Genomic DNA, 19,417 nt, shown 5'->3' on the forward strand with positions numbered 1-19,417 from the left:
TGCAACGAAGTCAACTAATGGCACGAGAGAGATCAGTGCTAGACTGCACCAATTGCAGATGCCCTATATCAAGTGCACCATGCCAATCACAGATGTTCTCTTCCGAGGGCCAATCATTTCAGTTAGGGCCAAATCGACAACTACCCTATTAGATGAGAGTTAAGGTTCTTGAGTGGACATGGTTCTTGCTAGTCAATTGGGTTGCCATTGGCTGCTTGATTCTGTCCAATGCTAACAAAACGCGACAAAGCAACCCCTGTAATCAATATTTATCTGACCAAGAGAACAACAAGATAAATGCATTTGTACTTGGAGTGGCAATGTATGCGTATGTCTACCAACGTGTCCCCAATGATAAGATTTATCCAAGGTGACTGGATCCAAAATATGAAACCAGTATCTGCACACAAGTAAGATTACGTCCATCTAACCCTCCTAAACTCCACAATAGCAGGAGTCTTGTACATGAGGCCACCCTTCTAAGCATTCAATAAATTGAATTTCATACATTGAACATTACCAGACCTGACCTTCAGGAGAAATTTATCAACATCCTCACATAAATTACCACCTCAGACAATCTAAAGAGCATCATGACCAGTTCATTAATTCTGATCAGGGCCTAGGGGTGGCAGATGGCTGCCAGTCTAGTTGTTCCAGTAAAGTAGGATGCAACATGGTCAGAACAAGGGAGGTGATTTGGCAGAGCAGGCTTCATTGAGCAAAAGATGAATAACCAAAAGAGTTAAAAAAACAGAATAGCCACTCACATGATGGGCATCATACATGATATGGAATCCTTGTTACCAAAGAAAACTTGTAAGGTGATTCAAATATATCACTAAGCCATGAAACGCTCGTTCAAGGAGACCAGTGTGTTTTAAGGCCATTTAAAAGAATTCATCAATACAATACAAATAGCTAACACCCCTATCCAGTACGCTTTGAAAAACTCAACTCTGTGCATGTACATGGTTACAAGAAAATATGGGCAAAAATATGTTAGATATTGTCTGTCAATCTGTACCAATAATGGGATATTACAAACAAGCATCTGGGGCTTGCTAACTGAATTTCCATATGCTTCAACTGGACTTTGAAACTATGGTGGGATCAGCATCAGATGCATTCGTCCTCCACGATATGCATCTGACCATCTAAAATTTGCAAAGCATGAAAACTGCCTTGTCCTCTTTTTTCTTCTCTTCCATTTACAAGAAGCTATAGAAGTATGAATAAACTCTAATCATCTACGACAGATGTTCGACGGATCCGCTTTTTAGCCTCTCCATCCGGGCTTGAAGTCCAGATAATGCCTTCTCATCCATAGGAAGAACACTAGTCTGACTTGGGGTTTCTCCATCCATGCAGTCCGTTCTATGGAGGGCATTACCATTAACATATGCCAATGACCGGGCCCCAATATCCATATTGCCTGCAGCTGCAGCAGCTTGGATGCTTTTCATCCTTTCCCTGATGGCATCTAAAGTCCCCGTTGTAATTGCAGGAGCTGATCAATTTCAGCCATCATCATATTAGAATAATTGCAATGACAATAAAGAAATGCATGGATGCGCATAAGCACGGATATGAATATGTGCATGTGAGAGAGGGAGGGAAAGGAGTATGGAGAGACCTCCAGATGGGTATCTATCATTTCGCTCACCCCCCAACTGCGACCTGAAGTCGTACGAGTCATTTTGGCCTCTCAAAGTGGTTGTACCACCAACAGCATCATCTTCACTATATGATACAGCCACATTGGAGTTCATGCTTTCAGTTTTTACATTAAGTGACTTCGTGTGTACAGGAGAAAGAGGTGCAAATTTTGGTGATGGAGCAATTGCCAAGGGAGGAGGGGTGGACATTGGAAGACTTGAAGGTGTCCTTCCAGCTGCTGCATTCTTTTCCATCTGCATGCACCAATATCAGGACTAGTTGTACCAAACACTAGTTTCATGAGGTAATCCCAAAACCTGCAAGCAAAAAGACCTTGCTAACCTGGGCAAGCCCATCTCTGATATATGTTCTAAAGGCCTCACTTGCATTTTGAAGCTGAGCAAAAATATCGACCTAGAGATTGTTCAAAAGAAGTTAGGAACCAAATACAAGAATAATCCAGTTACATAAACTAATTAAACAAGTTAATTCAGATAGTTCAAAAAAATCAAGCTCCTCTGAGATACGAGTTGCCATACCTTAGGATACAGCTGGGTGATACGGTAGAGTTCATATAGACCAATGGTGCAAGTTTGTTTGTCACCAATTTTCTTGAACACTGCAGCAAGCTCTTGCTGTTTCATGTGAAGAAAGAGAGAATAAATAGCACAAAGGAAGCCAATAAGAACAAGCAATCACACACACAGGAAAAATAAATAAAATTGATGGAATTAGAATAAGCTAATCTGATAACAATGACACATATAAAGATAAAAATTTGTAATTACTAAAGTGAACCAGCACCTTCAGTTGAGCATCTGCAGAATGTGTTGTAGAATTTGGACTGTTTGAAGCAGTATCACCCCAATGTGTTTGTCCCATAGGACCAGATGGAGTCAACATTCTAGCAGCAGCGAGAGTCTGAAGAAACATAAATAGAAATTATCTCTTCAAAGACAATATCACATGACCGTATCAATTCAAGCAAGCCTTTTTATTTCCAACAAGTTTACCTGAAGGTTAAGGTCAATGTACGCAAGAATGATGGGTTGAGGTTCCATGTCTATAGGAACCATGGAGAGGTGACCTTTAATTGCTGTCCCACGAAGCTTCACTAGTTCATGCAGAACAGTTTTAACCATTCGCAGTGGCTTGTCATCAGCTCCAGCCCTATTCACAGTTGCATATTAAATTTGATGGCCAAAAAATTATACCATAAAGTGATGAGAAAATAGTTAAATAATTTACAAGCAAGCATATAAATACCTTCTTCGTATCTCTTCCATCCCTAGTTCTTGCAAATACACATGAATGCTTTGAAGTATACGGTCAAGATCAACATCATAAATTGTACTTTGAAGTACCTAGCAAATTACTGACAATGTTAGCACAAAATTGGGAAGAAATATTCAACAATTTGAAAAGATTACAAGTTACCTTTGTCAGCTTAATGAGACATTTCACAACTAGATCTGAAAACTTTTGATTCCTGGTAACAAAAGCCTCACTCGGTGCTGGGGAAGGCCACCTTGAGGGGTCCAAGGGCCTCAATAAATTGATTAGCACCACAAAAGATGATGTTCGATCAGCATTGTCCTGCTCAAACAGGAGCCAAGTAAAATGTCCTAAGTAAACAAGATGCAAACAGTGAATGCACCAAAGAAAGAAAATTTAAAAAGAAAAAAATTGCAAACCAGAATTTTAAGCATCAAAACATTAAGTGCTTTCAATAGTTGGCTGCCATCATCCATCATAGGAACTCTTTCATCTAAAAGCCAAAGTAGTAGCTCAGTAATAAGATTGTCTAGAGTACTCTCCCTAACAGCATGAGCAAGTTTCTTGATTTGGAAGGTCTGCAGCAACAACATTTATCATATAATTATATAAATTTTTACAGAAACAATATAAACACATTCTCAAAGAATGACCAAGTTAAAAGAGATATGTATACCTGCATAAGCGTGTTCAAAACATATTTACAAGACCTTGAAGAAGCTCCAGAAAGGCTAAAATTGAAGGTCTTTGGAACCTGCAAAAATAGTCAAGATTACGGAAATGAACAGAAAGCCAAGCTATATCGATGAGAAAAGCAGAACCCACTACCATAGATGCTAGGCTTGAAACTAGTCTATCTGCCTCCTTAACAAGATCTGCAATTATACTGCTTTCAGGATCACTTGTAGCCTGTGTCAGCTCATGGCAGATAATTTTCATGCCCTCAACTGACTGCACCAAAGCAAAGCCTGTGTAAGCCAAGATGTTGTAACACAACAGCTTTCAGTGACAACAGAATCTCAAGCATAAATTGTTCTTCAGATTTAAAATCAGGTCATCTGCAAGTTATGTAATGCCAATGATGGAAAGCTGACTCAATTCATGATCCATGAGTGACCATTCTACTCAATTTTGACTCCTACCATCTAACAAAATCAACAAAGAATGAACCAATTAAATAATATATAAAGCAAGACCACAGCATAATTCTAAAAGGACACAGAAGTCAATACATCTAGATACCCCTCCTAACTTACTAGAAATTGTAAAGTATGAATAGTACTATACCAGTATCATAATATGACAACATATATTTTTTCACTCCATTATTGAACGTCCAAAGCTACATCTACGATAACCCAGTATGTACCTGGATGCCAGCACCTGTTTTGACATGAAACTTGTCATGATCATTAGTTAAGAATTAATCCTTAGTCAAGATTTTTAATAGAATTACTTGGTTTATTTATTATGTGCCATGTCTTTCATGCTGGTGCTTGTCATGCTTGGAAAACACTGGCAGGAAGCTGGTATCATATACTAACATCCCTTGCCAATAAGTACCTCAATGTTACATATTGTACCAAGCTTTGCAGCACTTCAATCCAAGACTCAAATGCAACATTTGCCCATATGTTACGTTAGCTAGTTCTTAATGACTTAACTGCTTCATTTCTCAAAGGCCAAAAGGAAAAGATGACTCAACCACAGAAGGACATGTGATACCCCCAGTATTTTCTTTCCTTTTTCAGTGAAGGGTACCTATGGAGATGGGACAAAAACCATTTTCCTTTTTTCTGTTCATGACTTAATTTTTCATCTATGATCTTTTTTTTTCCGCTTTCCTCACGCAGGCAAACTGAGTTCTCAGATATGTCCTGGAAAGGGGGAAAAATATAGCCAACGAAAAAAAGGCACAGAATTACCATCCATTCAATAACAGACATACTCCTAGGAAGAAATCCAGCAAGTACAACCAGTGAAAAGATAGTATTTTGGTTTATAAATAACAGGATAAAAAATATTTAAGATAATATTTTGGTTTATAAATAACAGGATAAAAAATATTTAAGATAATATTTTGGTTTATAAATAACAGGATAAAAATATTTATTCATAATTTCACAAAGAAAGACCTTCACATGCTATATCTAAGTAGTATTTTACCTGCTCAGGTGAACCCAATGCAATGATATCAAGAGCTTCATGCCAGTCTGCAGGACCATCAGCAGTAACCAGCTGTCTGGCTAACATGTGCCTCTCCACATGGGAATCAGCATAGCCAATGTTCTCCCTACTGATATAGCAAAATATATGATGAATTTCCAGGAACACGATAGATCATGTTTAACACCAAAATTTCAGCTAACTATTATCTTTAAAATATTCCAGGTACCTTGTCGCCATTGGAACAGACATGGAACGTGGGAGAAATTCTCCACTCTGTTCTGCAACATCTGACCTGAAATCCAAAATGACATATTACAAAACTACGTAAAACTGAAGCATGTTTTGTATAACAAATATAAGTTTTCAAGGCTGAAGGAAATTATCTAACCACCCTACACATGAATCTTGAAACATTTTTTTTTAAAAAAATAAAGTCAGAACTTAATATATCAGGAAAAATAGAACAAAAAAGAAGTGTAATTGATGATTATGCTGCCAAATAAAAAGAGACATCAATAGTTCAAAACAGTGTACGGTAGCTAATAAACCTTCGGATATATGTTAGTTTATAATTTTTCAAATATATAATGTTTCCACATAAAACCAGCAACGAATATGATGATTTCCTTCACAAAGATATTAAAATGGGGATATGGCACTACTTCCATTATGAAATTAAGAACAATTGAGAATATCTTAGTGCAAAAGAAAAGTGTAAATTCAGTCAAGATCATAATTTGACATGAAAAAAAGACATGCATTTCAAAGTTAAAAGTCATCAAATTTGTGCATGCACGGACATACACACAGAGAAACAGAGAGCAACACAACAGCAAGACAGACAATACAGAGAGAGAGAGAGAGAGAGAGAGAGAGAGAGTGAGAGAGAGAGACCCATTTTCTCTAACTGATCGCCTTAAAGCTGCTCTAGCCTCACCAGGCTTTCCTTCCTTCCTCTTGTCCATCTCGCGGGCCTGAATACGAAATGGCAAAAAGATATTACATGATCCATGGTATTTAATCCTTAACATGTGGAAGTGTGTTTCCTACTGCTATAGCTCTGCTATCACCCACTAACAGGCATCGAAGCCATTAATTTCTATCATTCCTCCTTCACCCCACTACTCTATGTAAAGACAATAACATCTCCTCGGCATCGTGACAATAGTCTGCCGCTGGGTTTTCATATACTAACCTTCCACTTAAATCTATCATCTAGCATGCTTTTTTGAGCATCTGATAGTTTCCCAACATATCTCCAAACATCCTCTCCTGTTCAAGAAAGACATTAAAATCAAAACCAGAAGTATTAAAAGTATAAACTCTGATAATTTACCTTCAACTGCCTTTCATGAACATTGATGCAACAAATGTTAATGGATTTATATAAGTCATCAGGAGGAATTATTAGAATAATAATCATCAATGATGACTAATTCGTTCAGTAAATCAAGACATATTTATATAATAATTTATTCAATTCTACCAAATGTTACAGATCTATTGAATAAAATGTACATACCAAGATTCTTATAAGCATTAGCCATCGTATTTAGAGCAGCTTTCCTAATTTCACCATCTCGTTCTGATGTCAACCCAGCAACGAGTTGCAAAGACTTCAACTGTCCACTTATCTGCATGAAAGAAACAAATAAGCATGCTTTGTTGAGAATTATGGGACTACAATTACATCAGAAAATTCATTAGTGCACCTCAGCTCCATGGTGGTCAATTAAATATCCAACAAGATCAACACACTCTATCCGAGTACGGTTATTTTTTGAACGCAAGCCCTCCAAAATGTACGGAAGAACCTTTGATGCAGAATAGATAGTTACAATTTGCTTCATCAGTTCACGCATTTTCTCCCTCACTTTTTCAATGTTATGACCAGCCTGCATTGCAACAACAAAAACCACCTCTGTTATGTAATGTTTATGACCTCATGGGTGCACAGTAAGAAATTCAAAAATATGACAATAGGAGTTGCACAATAAAAATTCAAAAAAAAAAAAATTATGAAAATGTACAAATATTACTTAATAAATACTGGAAAGGATATGGCAAGTTGAAAGAAGAATGTTATCATATCCCAACTGAAAAGAAAGACTTGATAGGCAACAGTTAAATCTATTTAATATACATGAAAAACCAGATGCCTAGACAAAAAAAAAAAAAACCTTCTCTACAAGGCATGGAAGAAAAATTGCAGCTTCTGCCTCAGTTAGAGTATAGCCCTCAATCTTCAGTGCATCAAAAAGTTCGGGAAGAAACTCCAGCACCTGCACAGCATGTCCAGTAACAGATGCTTCAGCAATCAGTATAACAAATGGCAGAATCACTTGCAAGACAACAAATCAATTAACAGGCAGGAAACATGTTTACCTTCAGCAAGCATGTTGTGTTAGACTCACAAAACCGCAAAACAGACCACCTTAAAAGTATGTCAAGAAGTTCGATCATTTCCTTTACACTTGATGGCAAAGCCTGCACAACAGAAGGAATTAGATTAACTTACTTTAGATATAGTATACATGCATATGTGCATACACATCTAAGAAGAAAAATGAGTGTGTGTGAAGCCACCTTCTGTAACAACTCAAGCCCATCAACTTGCTTCTTAAAATCCATGCTAAGGAGCCTTCGGTGCAGGTCTTCTCTGAAATGCTTCGTAAAATCGCACTGCAGTAGATGGTGTTTGACATGAAAAACAAAAAAGGGCAAGTGCTTGACATCAACATTCACGTTAAGGAGATAAGTACATGACATACCAATCGAACGTCATTGTCAAATTCAAGCAGTAACTTGGTAATGAGCTTTACGGTGTGAATAGAATTTCACACATTCTCTGCTCGCATATATTTGTCTAGGCAGGCTTAAATTCTCTGCTTGTATGTATTTGTACTCAGTCAGTTTACACATCACTAGATGATGCAATCACAGTCATGGAGCACAGTAGTTAACAGGGGAAAGAGGGCTTACTAACTCGCATTGTAAAGCTAGAGGATTCAATCATGAGCTACTGGGTGAAGAATGTCAATAACATCGACAATTTCCCTTCTAAAAATGAACTATTATGAGAATGGTAAGTTAAATAAAGATGGAACCAGAGAAAGAAATACCCCTTTTAAGGTCTCGGGGAGGAGTCAGCTCAAAGTGTAGGAGTCCAAGCAAAAGTTCATTTATTTTCGGATTGACATTGGTGATATATCAGGGCTGGTTATTCTGACTTCCTTGTAATTTTTTGTCAAAATCCCTAAGATTTATGAGTTACAGATAGGCAATAATCGTCTAGAAATCCTTCTTTTTATACACACAAGGGTAGGAGACTAAACTCAATTAAAGTTAGGAACTGGATTCTACTTATAAATTTTAGATGATGGGTTTTAGTATTCATTACTAATTTTGATGGAATTGTTGTTGTTCTTTGGGATGACTTTGAAAGCATATTTTGTTTCTTTAAAAAGCTCATTCTCTTGCAAAGAAGTGAACTTTATAAAGAAAAATCACATGTCTAGCAAAGCAATATCAAAAATGACTTCTCAAATATGCAAATATCAAAAAATGGTAACGGGCAAAAGCTAGAAAACCTAGTCTCTAACTTATTGAGCACCTTTTTGTCTGTTCAAGAAGACAAACACACTTAAGGCCCTCTGTAGTTCAAATCCCTGAAGCTGCAGCTTATTGTAGAATGAAGACGTATCATCTATCAAAGTTCACATTGCATCATATCTATGTCAAAAGCAATTCCCCTGATGAGTAGCTTAAGTAGGCAGGCACTCCTCACAGCACTCTAGTGTGACAAGCTTCCTTGTAGGGAGGGAAAAAGGACTGATCTCTAGGGCGGTGAGGGTGGGGATGGCTCCTCCCATTACATTTCCATTTAAATGAAAACCTTCCATTACATTTAAAATTCAAATTATCTTCATGTCTTCCATTTTGGGATATAATGATTAAGAATATTAATCAGAACAATCATTACTTTATTCTATAAAAAAAAATGGGAGAGGTCCCTTTACTAGGGATATTTCCATTATCTATGTGCAAAAGAGTTTTGAAGTTGGGTGTTTGTTGAAGACCAATATTGAAATTGGAATTAATGGAGCAGCCAAATTGGTGCAGGCTAGACCAAATAATAATCTTAAAAAGTTATAGATGTTTTCAAAAAAAGAATATCTATATCTTATTGAGGTTTTTACCACATAGGTACAAGCAAGCTGTTTATTCTCTGGAATCAATTTATTGAGAAGTCCTAGTGATGAAAATATCTTTAGAGTCTGGAATCAATTTATTGAGAATTCCTAGTTGAGAAAGTATAATTAAAGAGTTTTTGAGAAACAAAACTCTAAGGGCATGTTTGGATGGGGGGAGTTGGGCTCTGGAATGGGCATAGTAATGAGTGACTCCCATTTCAACTATTTGATTGGAAGGAATGGGAATTCCCAAATCCCCTAAAATCCAATTCGGACTCTCATCTAGTATTCAAATCCCATTCCGATTCCATTCTAGTCATGAACCAAACAGGTTAGGGAATATAACCATTTTGATTCTCATTCCAATCCATTCTGATTCGGTCGCAAACCAAATGCACCTTAAATTCTAAGATTCTTCTTATAAGTATTTTATGTTTTACCACTCAAATCAAGTATTGACAGGACACACAGAATGAGGCAGTAGGATCAGGATTCAGGAGTAGAGGCTGCATGAGTGAGTGATATAGTAAAGAATTACATGATTATGGGAGGGCCATGGTGCCCCACCCACTTGGCTCCATCCATGTTTCCTTGAGGCAACATGCGAAGAAGCATTTAGCCCCCTAAGTTAACTAATACTCCTACATAAGGAGGTGAATAATGGCTACAAATATTAATGTATGCTATGCTCAAAGGGAATTTCCCTTAATAGCAAGACTCTTCTGCTTAGAGTAGCATACCCACTTAGAATCTCTTTGGAAACTAAACCCTGAACCTGCTTCCTAGTCTTTTTCTTATAAAATCTTGTTAAGAGACCCGCTTCACTGTGACCACCACCCAATACGCTCTTGCACTTACACTCACCTCTGGTGCCTAAAGACTTTCCATGGAAAATGATATTTGCAGATGTTTAGCAATTTACATGTATGCTCGTCATTTCTAATCTTCGATAATGCCTCTAGTGGGTTTTTGGAAGAATTTGTTCCCCTTAAATCAAGTTAGAGCTACTGCATTGGTTGTGCTTCTAGTGGCCTATGCACCTGTAACTAATAAGGCATAAGTTTGAGGTTATTAAAAAAATGTATAAATAGTTGATAGATTTGTGAAAGGCCTGACTACAATAAACCTAAATAGGTGGGACTCCTGAGGAACAGCTCGTATGAACAAATTGATGGGACATGATCTGTTGGTTTAATACCATGGATCTCAAGGATATTATGGTAGCACTTGGAGGTGCCTGCTGGAAGAGGTGGCAAGAGTAAAGGTAGGGCCAGGCAGCATTCACTGTACCATCCCGAACCGAATGGGTTCAAGACGTTCTGAGCCGTACCAGCCACAAACCAAAACGATTCGGCCTTCCAAATCGAAACATCGGACAAGGGACAGGAAAGAGAAGGGGGAGGGGGAGAGAGGAGGAGAGAAAAAGAGGAAACGACGATGCTGGAGGGTCGGCGGTGGCCCGCCAACGACCCTCCAGCATCGTCGGAGGGCCACGGAGGCCTCCGCGACTCCATATCGCTCAATAGGGCGTTTAATCCAGAGAGATAGAGAGAGGAGGAAGCAAGAGTACCGAAGAGAGGCGCAACCAGCGAAGAGGCTGCCGAAAGGCGCCGAGTGGCCGCCATAGCCGCAGGGCAACGAAAAAAATACGGACAGAGCCGCAGCCACGGAACAAGGGCGATCACCCCTATTCATCACATTTTTTTTAAAACGACAATGAATAGTAAAGACGGCAATGGAATTGCCGACTTCACCATGGTCAGAATTTTTTCAAAAAAAAAAACCAGTGAAATAGGGACGATCGTCCCTGTTTCAAGCCTGTGAAGCCACAAGCCGTGATTTCACCGTTCGATGGCTGCGGTGCCTAGTCGGAGACCCTCCGATAGTCTCTCCATCAGCTTCCCTCCTGTCATTTTCTTTCCCTCTCCCTCTTTCTTTCTCGATCATGATTTGGCAGAGGAAGTGGAGGCCTTGGCGGCCCTCCGAGCTCTGCCTCTTTGGAGATTCTAATCCCTCGAGATGCTCTGCCTTGCAACTTTGCATGCAGCCCAAGTGCTTTAGCATTCATGAGCACTCTTGGAAAGAATCTATGATATGGCACAGAGGTGCGCATGAGCATTGCAGTTGATTCGAGGGGTCGGACTGCTTATAGGCACTTGAGGGTGTCATCTGTATTCAGTACAACAGTGTTGCCAAGCAGGGGCATAGAGGTGCAAGCTTGGCTGTGGCTGGACTGCTGCGTGCTTATTGGTATGTCCGAGGAAAGGACTCGAGAGGGCTGGCCTTGGTGTGTGGCATGCTGGGGCACCGCACAGGTGTTTGGGTAAGAAAACACTCACCCCATCCTGTGGCCACCGCCGACATCTCCCACCTCTCCCCTCTTTCTCTATTTTCTTCCTCCCCAGTTTCTTTCTTCGCTTCTGTATCGGTTTGCACCGATCCGGTCAATACAAACCCATACCGACTCATACCGCCTGTCGGCTAGCATAGATCCTAATTCCACGGACCTTGGGGTTAGGGAATAAAAGCGATGTACAAGACATGAACGACACCTATGAACCCAAATGATACCTATCTATTCCGGGGCAGAAAATGATGACCATGTTTCAATAGCTTGAACATTAGATAAATTGGGAAAAACTTTAGAAATACAAACCTCCAGATCTTGAATCTGCTCAGGACGTGGCTCCTCAAACTTGAATCTACGTACAACATATCTCTCCCTATCTTCCTGTATAAACAATCATGCAAATATCAAATATTTAAAATCTCTTCATTGATGTATATTATAATGTCTCCATGAAAACAGACCTTGTTTGAGTCCTTGATGTTAAACAAAGCCTGTGACTGGACCGCAAGATCTTGAGCAGATACAATGGCATCAAGCTTTGAAGCCCTTGTGGGAACACCTCTCTGTCCATACATAAAGAAAATAAGCGACCAAGTTTTTGTAGAAAAAAGGTTGTGAGTTGAGACAAGAACAGACCAAAGATATGGCCTTGTTTCCATGTTTAGACCCACGATCACTGAAACTATTTGAACCTGGTTTCGCATTTCTTGTGCTGGATTTTAGACTAGTAGAAATCATTTTGGTGGAATCTGAAGTATCTGGAAGGGGCAAAAAAACATATAAGTATAACAGGAAAAAAAATAATGACAGCAACTAAGATAAATACATTTTAAGTAAAATGATGGGCTAAGATTACAAAAGAACACCTTCAGGTGGACCAGAAAGTTTCAGCCGCTCAAGTATAAGAGCTAAAGCTGGTCCCTTTAAATCCTTCAGATTCTTGGCCACCTAAACAACCACAAGATGGGTATAATAGTATGTGACCGGCCAGCACAATAAATAAAGAGGGAAGGTATAGAACAAGGTTTGCCAGTTCGGGGCGTACCGAACCGGACCAGTCAGGGACCAGCATGGTTCAGAATCAGGCATTTAATTCAGGACAGGCCAGTTCTCCTCATTATTTGATTCCCCTCACAGAAAACTCTCAAGAGCGCCCCTGCTGGTTGTCCTCCTTTTCATCTTCTTCTCTCTGTCCTCACTTTGGTGTTCGGATTACTCACAGCAATCTCCTTCGCCCAAGTGCCCAAAGCCACCCCCATATGCCCCACATCGCCGTCCCTGTTAGCCCTCCAATCCCGACTCCAGCGACCTCTCTCTCTCTCTCTCTCTGTGGTTAGGGTTAGGGTTCCCTCACCCTCCCCCTTTCTCTATATCTTCCTCTCCTTTCTCCCTCTCCCCCTCCCTCTCCGGCTCTCCCTGTCTTGAAATGCCCCCAAATTTCATGGAATGGACCCATGCTGTCCCGAACCGGTCATTAGCTGGTACACCCTCCAAAACCAGTTCAGCAAACCTTGGTATAGAAGAAATTTAAAAGATTGACCACATACTGCTTCTTGGCCGCAAACATTCAAAATTTCACCTAGACAAGATTCAGCAGCTTTTCGAACCTCCGCAGATTTATCCTGGAGAAAGCCAAATAAGTGAACAAAATTATACATAGTTCTTGCATATTTCTAAAACAATGACATTGATGAATGAGAGAAATACTATTACCGAGAGAGCAGAGGCAGCTGGCTTTAGTAGGTGCAAAGCATCACATGACTCGTTATTTTTTGCAAGATGCCTAGATAACCAATCAAAAAGATCTTTTCGCCCCTCTGCGCCAAGCTTTGGTTCAGCCAACGCTACTGTAATGTATGGAACCTGGAAAAACCAACAAATTCTCAGATCATCATATGCCAAAAGCAGAAAACAATTTTCTGAAATCTCCTTTGGATCAGCGCGTACCATTTTATCAAGTTGAACTGCTCCGACCCAGGAATCTAAAGTATTCAAAGTGCATTCTCTCATGTGCTTTTTGTTGTCACCAAGACATTTTAGTACATCTGCCAGAATACCCTTTACAAGATACAGTGTCAGTAATTCTGTCGTCAAGACTTTAAAATAATTTAAGGAACCTATGAATCACTAGAAGTTTTTGTTTAAGTGGAACCTTGCTTGACTTCTCCACAGGAGGACCCATCGCAGATGCAAGACCACCAATAGTAGACAAGGTTGCCATCACTAAATTTTTATTGCTATCACATAGACGGCCTCTTAGAGCTGCAAATAACTCCCCTAACAGTTCCAAAATAGGATGAGCATCAGGATCAAAGTCAATATGTAAAATTTTTCTGAACCTTATAACCATATGAAGAGTACATTATTCGATAGAATACCAGTTCCAGCAGGTTGTATGCGTTTATGCGCTTCCTCCAGAATTTTATTGACCAAGTCAATAGACTCCAAACGAACCTGAAGTGAACATACATTACTCAGCCTTACATAGTACAGAAAAGTGAAATCTATGGTTGATGGCAACAGTTTTCAAGCTCAAAAAAGTAATAATTAACATCATACCTTCCAATCAGGACTGCTAAGACTTTTTAATAAATTAGGTGTTATCTTTGCACTGACATCTTCCCGTGGTAGACCGTCAAAACCAGTAGCAGATGTAGATGACGTGGAATCTAAGGCTTTCACTGTTTTCTTCGGAGCTGCAGCAGCACCCTGCCAATTAACATGGTAAGTACTACAAATGTTGTGAGTGCCAACTAGTGCAGTTAGTACTTAGTAAGATGATTGGTTTGAGGTACCCAACAACCTCGGTTTGAATCTTGCCTACACCTGGGTGGTTGGGTGAAAGGTAACCCCTCCCCTTTTGGGGCCAAAAAAAAAAAAAGCACTACAAGTGTTGAACTAAAGGATCTGAAGGTAAGTTCCTGCTCCAGCATAACAAATATACCTCAAATGGATTTTTTGCATATTCTGCATCCAGAGCACTTAGAAGTGCAGGCTTGACATCAGTCAGGAAACCTTTAATATCTGCAGAGAACCAAAATTTAGAAACTCTATTGAAATCATCAGTGGCCACTGTTTTGAGCTAAATTAAGGATCATCACCTGGACCGACAAACTTATGCAACATTCCAATCAGTTTGATTGTTGAGTTTCTTGTTGCAGCAGCACTAGATTGCAACCCAATATCCTTGCAAAAATCAATCAAATCCTGCAACAAATCAAAGCAGCACTTGTCAATTAAAGAAGAAGCAAAAAAATGTTGTTGTTAAAAAGCCTATGGTAGAAATAGCACATAATAATACAAGCAGAGAACATATTAGTACCTTCAATTTTAAATGGGAAATCCCAAAATCTTCAACTGCAGACACCATCCATAGTATACCCTCACTGAGAACCTTGGGATTCTTGTGCTCCTTCATGATTTTGTAGAGCTATAGTGTAATATTCAAAAGTTATCAGTGCTGTTAGCTAATAAACTAAAAACAAGTATACATGGATTGATGGATGGATGGATGAATGGATGTATAAATATATATATACATATGCATTTTCCATCCAAGCATTCCAAATATATAAAACAGCATACTTAATATAAAAGCAATAAGGAAACTAAACCATAATCTCATCTCTGCTTACTCTATCAAAAATAAATCCTGGACCAACTGCCTCGGAGAAAGTAGTAAGGCACTTCATTGCATGGGCACGTGTTTTGATATCAGCCACCCTTTCACCTATGCCTGTCAAAATGAAGTATGTCTCAGAAACATTGGTCTTCATAAATTCCAACTCAATGAAATCAAAAGACAATATATGCAGAACCCAACCTTCAGCAATACTCCACATAGAAAAGACAAGAACAAGTTGTAAAGTGTTGCTATAATATGTTACTATTTCAAATTTTTATGATGTATTTAACAAGTACAGGGAAATTTAGAATAACTTTGTTAAGATAAGCATCTCATAATAAGCTATGTTAAAGCCACCAAAATATCTCACCTAGTATATACGGTTGGCAATTTTGACAAGAACCCAATAAACCTGACCTGGCAGTACCCAAAATGTTTGTTCCAAGGGTCAGATTTGGGTCCAGAAAATGTTGATCAATTGGCAGGTTGGGGTTAGGTTGCAACGATCCAATCCTTCTAGTCATAATGCATAATTTGACAACATACTTATACATGTACAGCATATAATATAAAATCAAAACTTCGAAGCATAATTCCTACCCTCTTCCAATCTCTCCACTGCCTGACTCCCTTCCCTCTCCTCATCCTCTCCTTCTCCTTGCCCCCATGCTCCTCATCTTCCCCAACCTTTCTTCCTACACTCCATCCTTCTGCACTCTCTTCTCCTCAACAACCCATCCTGCCACATACCTGCAGCCTGCAGCAGTCCACCATCCATCACCCCACTACAGACTGCTTCCCTGCAGCAGCTTATCATGTCTCTCATCGAAATTCACCACCATTCACTAGCTATCTTCTTTTCTCAGCTGGCTGCCCACATTTCTCCTCTCTTTCACTAATCTTCTTCCCCTATCCTCTATTCCTCCTTACCCAAGTCAGGTCCTGATCAGTCTCATTGACCTGAGTGACAATAGGTTCAACCGTTCAAGTGACAGTCATCCATTGGCAGGTTAGTCGGGCTCATGTCAGGCAGGCCGGGCCTTGAGAGTAGAAGTTGATCCAACCTGATTTGACCCATTTACATAACCATAACCATTAAGCATTATCCCAACTGTTTGGGGCTGGCTTTACAGATCTTCATTCATCAAATACTTTTTAGTTAGGGCCACCACAGACATCATTCAAGTTTCTCCATATATTTTCCTACGGCTGTCATGCATGTCAGCTTAGGTCTTCCCCTCCTACATCATCCAACAAAAATTAATGTATTTCTTCTCACTAGAGCCACCAATATCTTCATTACACATGCACAAACCATCTCAACCAGTTCTCCATCACTGTTCTTTTTGTGCAACTCCAACAGGTCCTTAATATACTCCTTTCTTAATTCATCATTTCTAGTTTCACTATATATAATTATATTCATATATGTGTGTGTGTATAGATAAACATAATTATCGTTAAGACCTGATATCTATTGAGGACCCATTAGCTAACAGCATAAGCATTTAGGCTTTAGCGGTTAGTTAACATGGTATTAGATCAAAAGGTCATGGGTCCACATCCTCTTTTAACCAATTTTCCTTCAATCCATCCATTAACTATCTTCTTTTCTTCTCTTGATTCATTCCCTGTTCAGTCATTCTTGACTTCTTCCTATCTTGAGTCACTCTTGAGTCGTTTATGCCTTCACATGCATGGTTCAAGATGCACGTGAGGGGGAAGTTAAGGCCTTATATACATTATTGATCCTTTTCCTGACAACTTAAGCTTCTAGTGTCTTGTGGTTACTTAACAATTATATGTATATATTTATGTACATATGTAAACATAATAATATGTACACATAAGCACATATACTTGTGAAGAATAACTATGAAAATTTTATCAGCAAATGCATACCTTGAAGACACAGCACAACGCATCGTTTTGGAAAGCGTTTCACAGTTGAAGCTATGTATGTGATAAGCTCGATGACTTGTTGTTGAACCTATTCCAATGAATAAAACTTCAAATGGCATGTCATGTGAAAGACATACATATATGCATGCACATATGTATATATACATATATATATATATATATATATATATATATATATATGCATGTGTATATACATATACACACACACATATATATATACACATATACATATATATATAAATACACATACGTATATACGTATATACATGTATATACGTATATATATATATATATAAATACACACACACACATATATATATGTATATATGTATATGCATATATGTGTATATGTATGTGTATATATGTGTATATGTGTGTGTGTGTGTGTGCACACACACACACACATATATATACACACACACACACACACACACACACATATATACACACACACACACACACACACACACACACACACATATACACATATATACACACACACACACACACACACACACACACATATATATACACACATATATATATGTATATACACACACACACACACATATATATATATATATACATATATACATACACACACACACACACATATATGTATGTATGTATGTATGTGTGTGTGTGTGTGTGTGTGTGTATATATATATATATATATATATATATATATAGTTATTCCCAATTCATGTACAAGAAAAGGGTGCCCAATGGTTCAGTTGGTAAAATGTGGACATAACAGATTTCAGCTTGTTCCCACCCTTGCCCTGATTTTTAGGTAGGCTTCCAATAATCCTACTTCTATAATAATAATAATAAGAAGAAGAACAACAAAGTGCAATACCTGTACATTCTTTTCGCCCCATCCAGGAACAGCGCACAATAAACGAATCAAAATTTCAGCATACTGATCGAGATCTCCAAGATTTTCAACTTCCTGCTTTAGCAAGCCAATAGCTGTCACAAAAAAAAAAAAAAGGTACCTTCTTTAGTGTTCTTAAGATCACGAGCTAGGAAAGTAAATTTAAGAAAAAGCATTATATACTTTTTTTCTAGAAGTTTACAATTACCATGTATATATTAATAGGAAAGTCAAAATAGAAAATTAAACAGTAAATGCTACTCCTTTGTATGAAACAAATTTCCAAATTTCTCCATACCATCCAACTATGCATAAATAGTTTAAATCCAAAATGTGCGCCTGCACAAGCATGCACCCACGCACGCACGCACGCGCGCACACAGAGAGAGGGAGGGAGGGAGGGGGGGAGAGAGAGAGAGACTGAAAAATTAATCAGTCATAGCAATTTCCTAACCTCTCTTGAAAGTAGGCCTTATTCTAGAAAATAAGTGCCCCAAGGAAAAAAAATGAAGCACAAAAGAAGATGGAAGGATCCAATCCTACATATTGTTACAGAAACCCACAATTTCTACACAACGAGTAATAGGTAATGCACGTGCGGAAACAATCATTTTGCCAACAATTCAACTATGTAACTTCACCTGCTTTATCGACATGTCTGTGCAGATTTTTCTAAAAAACAGAGGGTTGGAACTCCTCTTATCCCAAAAGCCCAGACTTCATTAACTTAATTAGTATAACATTAGCGAAATATGTTACATGTGTTAAGTAGATCTTAAGTTCTAATGAAGCCAAAATAATTAAAGACACACACATAAAAACAGGCATGAATATGTATATAAATAAATATGCACATACATCCATACATATTATATATATCCATCCATATTCCATAACATAAATACATGCACTGCGCACACCAATCACTAATGTCCCACACCATATCATGGAAGTAAAGATGAAATTGTTAAAAATTGGGGTCAGAAACCCTTGATTGCAAATCAATAATGACCCACACCATATCATGGAAGTAAAGATGACATTGTTAAAAAATGGGGTCAGAAACACTTGATTGCAACATCTAAATGCACTGATTTATCCCTGCAAATTCTTTCTTCCACTAGTGCTAACATCAAATTCACATATCAAACTTGTATCATCTGCATTCCAATGTCAACGTGATGCTATATAAAATACAGTCATAGGAATTGTATACTCATTGTCGTTCATCGAAACTTTTTATCCCATTAATAGTCACCTGTATTTCTGTATTCTGGTTTCTTGTTGGATCAGTACACTAGAATTTATCACAAATCTTGTTTAAAAATTTTATCCGATTACTTTTT

At 38.5% G+C, this 19,417-nt stretch overlaps 1 protein-coding gene across 1 annotated transcript in view; it reads right to left on the reverse strand.

The window, feature by feature from the left end:
* Positions 1–836: 836 nt before the first annotated feature.
* LOC105052416 (protein MOR1-like) overlaps positions 837–19,417 on the reverse strand; it is a 34,697-nt gene continuing 16,116 nt past the window's right edge. The window contains exons 19-54 of the mRNA XM_073245111.1: positions 18,054–18,166; positions 17,174–17,261; positions 15,282–15,382; positions 14,969–15,076; positions 14,748–14,853; positions 14,591–14,670; positions 14,206–14,355; positions 14,025–14,100; positions 13,799–13,923; positions 13,594–13,704; positions 13,360–13,509; positions 13,194–13,268; positions 12,513–12,594; positions 12,283–12,404; positions 12,108–12,209; positions 11,953–12,027; positions 7,690–7,785; positions 7,489–7,590; positions 7,284–7,385; positions 6,816–6,998; positions 6,626–6,737; positions 6,299–6,375; positions 5,998–6,077; positions 5,330–5,395; positions 5,101–5,230; positions 3,763–3,885; positions 3,611–3,688; positions 3,354–3,512; positions 3,097–3,255; positions 2,926–3,023; positions 2,673–2,829; positions 2,464–2,580; positions 2,199–2,294; positions 2,002–2,073; positions 1,637–1,913; positions 837–1,510 (exon numbers count right to left, since the gene is read on the reverse strand). Of these exons, the coding sequence (XP_073101212.1) occupies positions 1,251–1,510; positions 1,637–1,913; positions 2,002–2,073; positions 2,199–2,294; positions 2,464–2,580; positions 2,673–2,829; positions 2,926–3,023; positions 3,097–3,255; positions 3,354–3,512; positions 3,611–3,688; positions 3,763–3,885; positions 5,101–5,230; positions 5,330–5,395; positions 5,998–6,077; positions 6,299–6,375; positions 6,626–6,737; positions 6,816–6,998; positions 7,284–7,385; positions 7,489–7,590; positions 7,690–7,785; positions 11,953–12,027; positions 12,108–12,209; positions 12,283–12,404; positions 12,513–12,594; positions 13,194–13,268; positions 13,360–13,509; positions 13,594–13,704; positions 13,799–13,923; positions 14,025–14,100; positions 14,206–14,355; positions 14,591–14,670; positions 14,748–14,853; positions 14,969–15,076; positions 15,282–15,382; positions 17,174–17,261; positions 18,054–18,166 (4,208 nt within the window). The 3' untranslated portion in view covers positions 837–1,250. The remainder of the gene's footprint in view (positions 1,511–1,636; positions 1,914–2,001; positions 2,074–2,198; positions 2,295–2,463; positions 2,581–2,672; positions 2,830–2,925; positions 3,024–3,096; positions 3,256–3,353; positions 3,513–3,610; positions 3,689–3,762; positions 3,886–5,100; positions 5,231–5,329; positions 5,396–5,997; positions 6,078–6,298; positions 6,376–6,625; positions 6,738–6,815; positions 6,999–7,283; positions 7,386–7,488; positions 7,591–7,689; positions 7,786–11,952; positions 12,028–12,107; positions 12,210–12,282; positions 12,405–12,512; positions 12,595–13,193; positions 13,269–13,359; positions 13,510–13,593; positions 13,705–13,798; positions 13,924–14,024; positions 14,101–14,205; positions 14,356–14,590; positions 14,671–14,747; positions 14,854–14,968; positions 15,077–15,281; positions 15,383–17,173; positions 17,262–18,053; positions 18,167–19,417) is intronic.

The sequence above is a fragment of the Elaeis guineensis genome, chromosome 10 (assembly GCF_000442705.2).
Source record: "Elaeis guineensis isolate ETL-2024a chromosome 10, EG11, whole genome shotgun sequence".
Taxonomy (NCBI): domain Eukaryota; kingdom Viridiplantae; phylum Streptophyta; class Magnoliopsida; order Arecales; family Arecaceae; genus Elaeis; species Elaeis guineensis.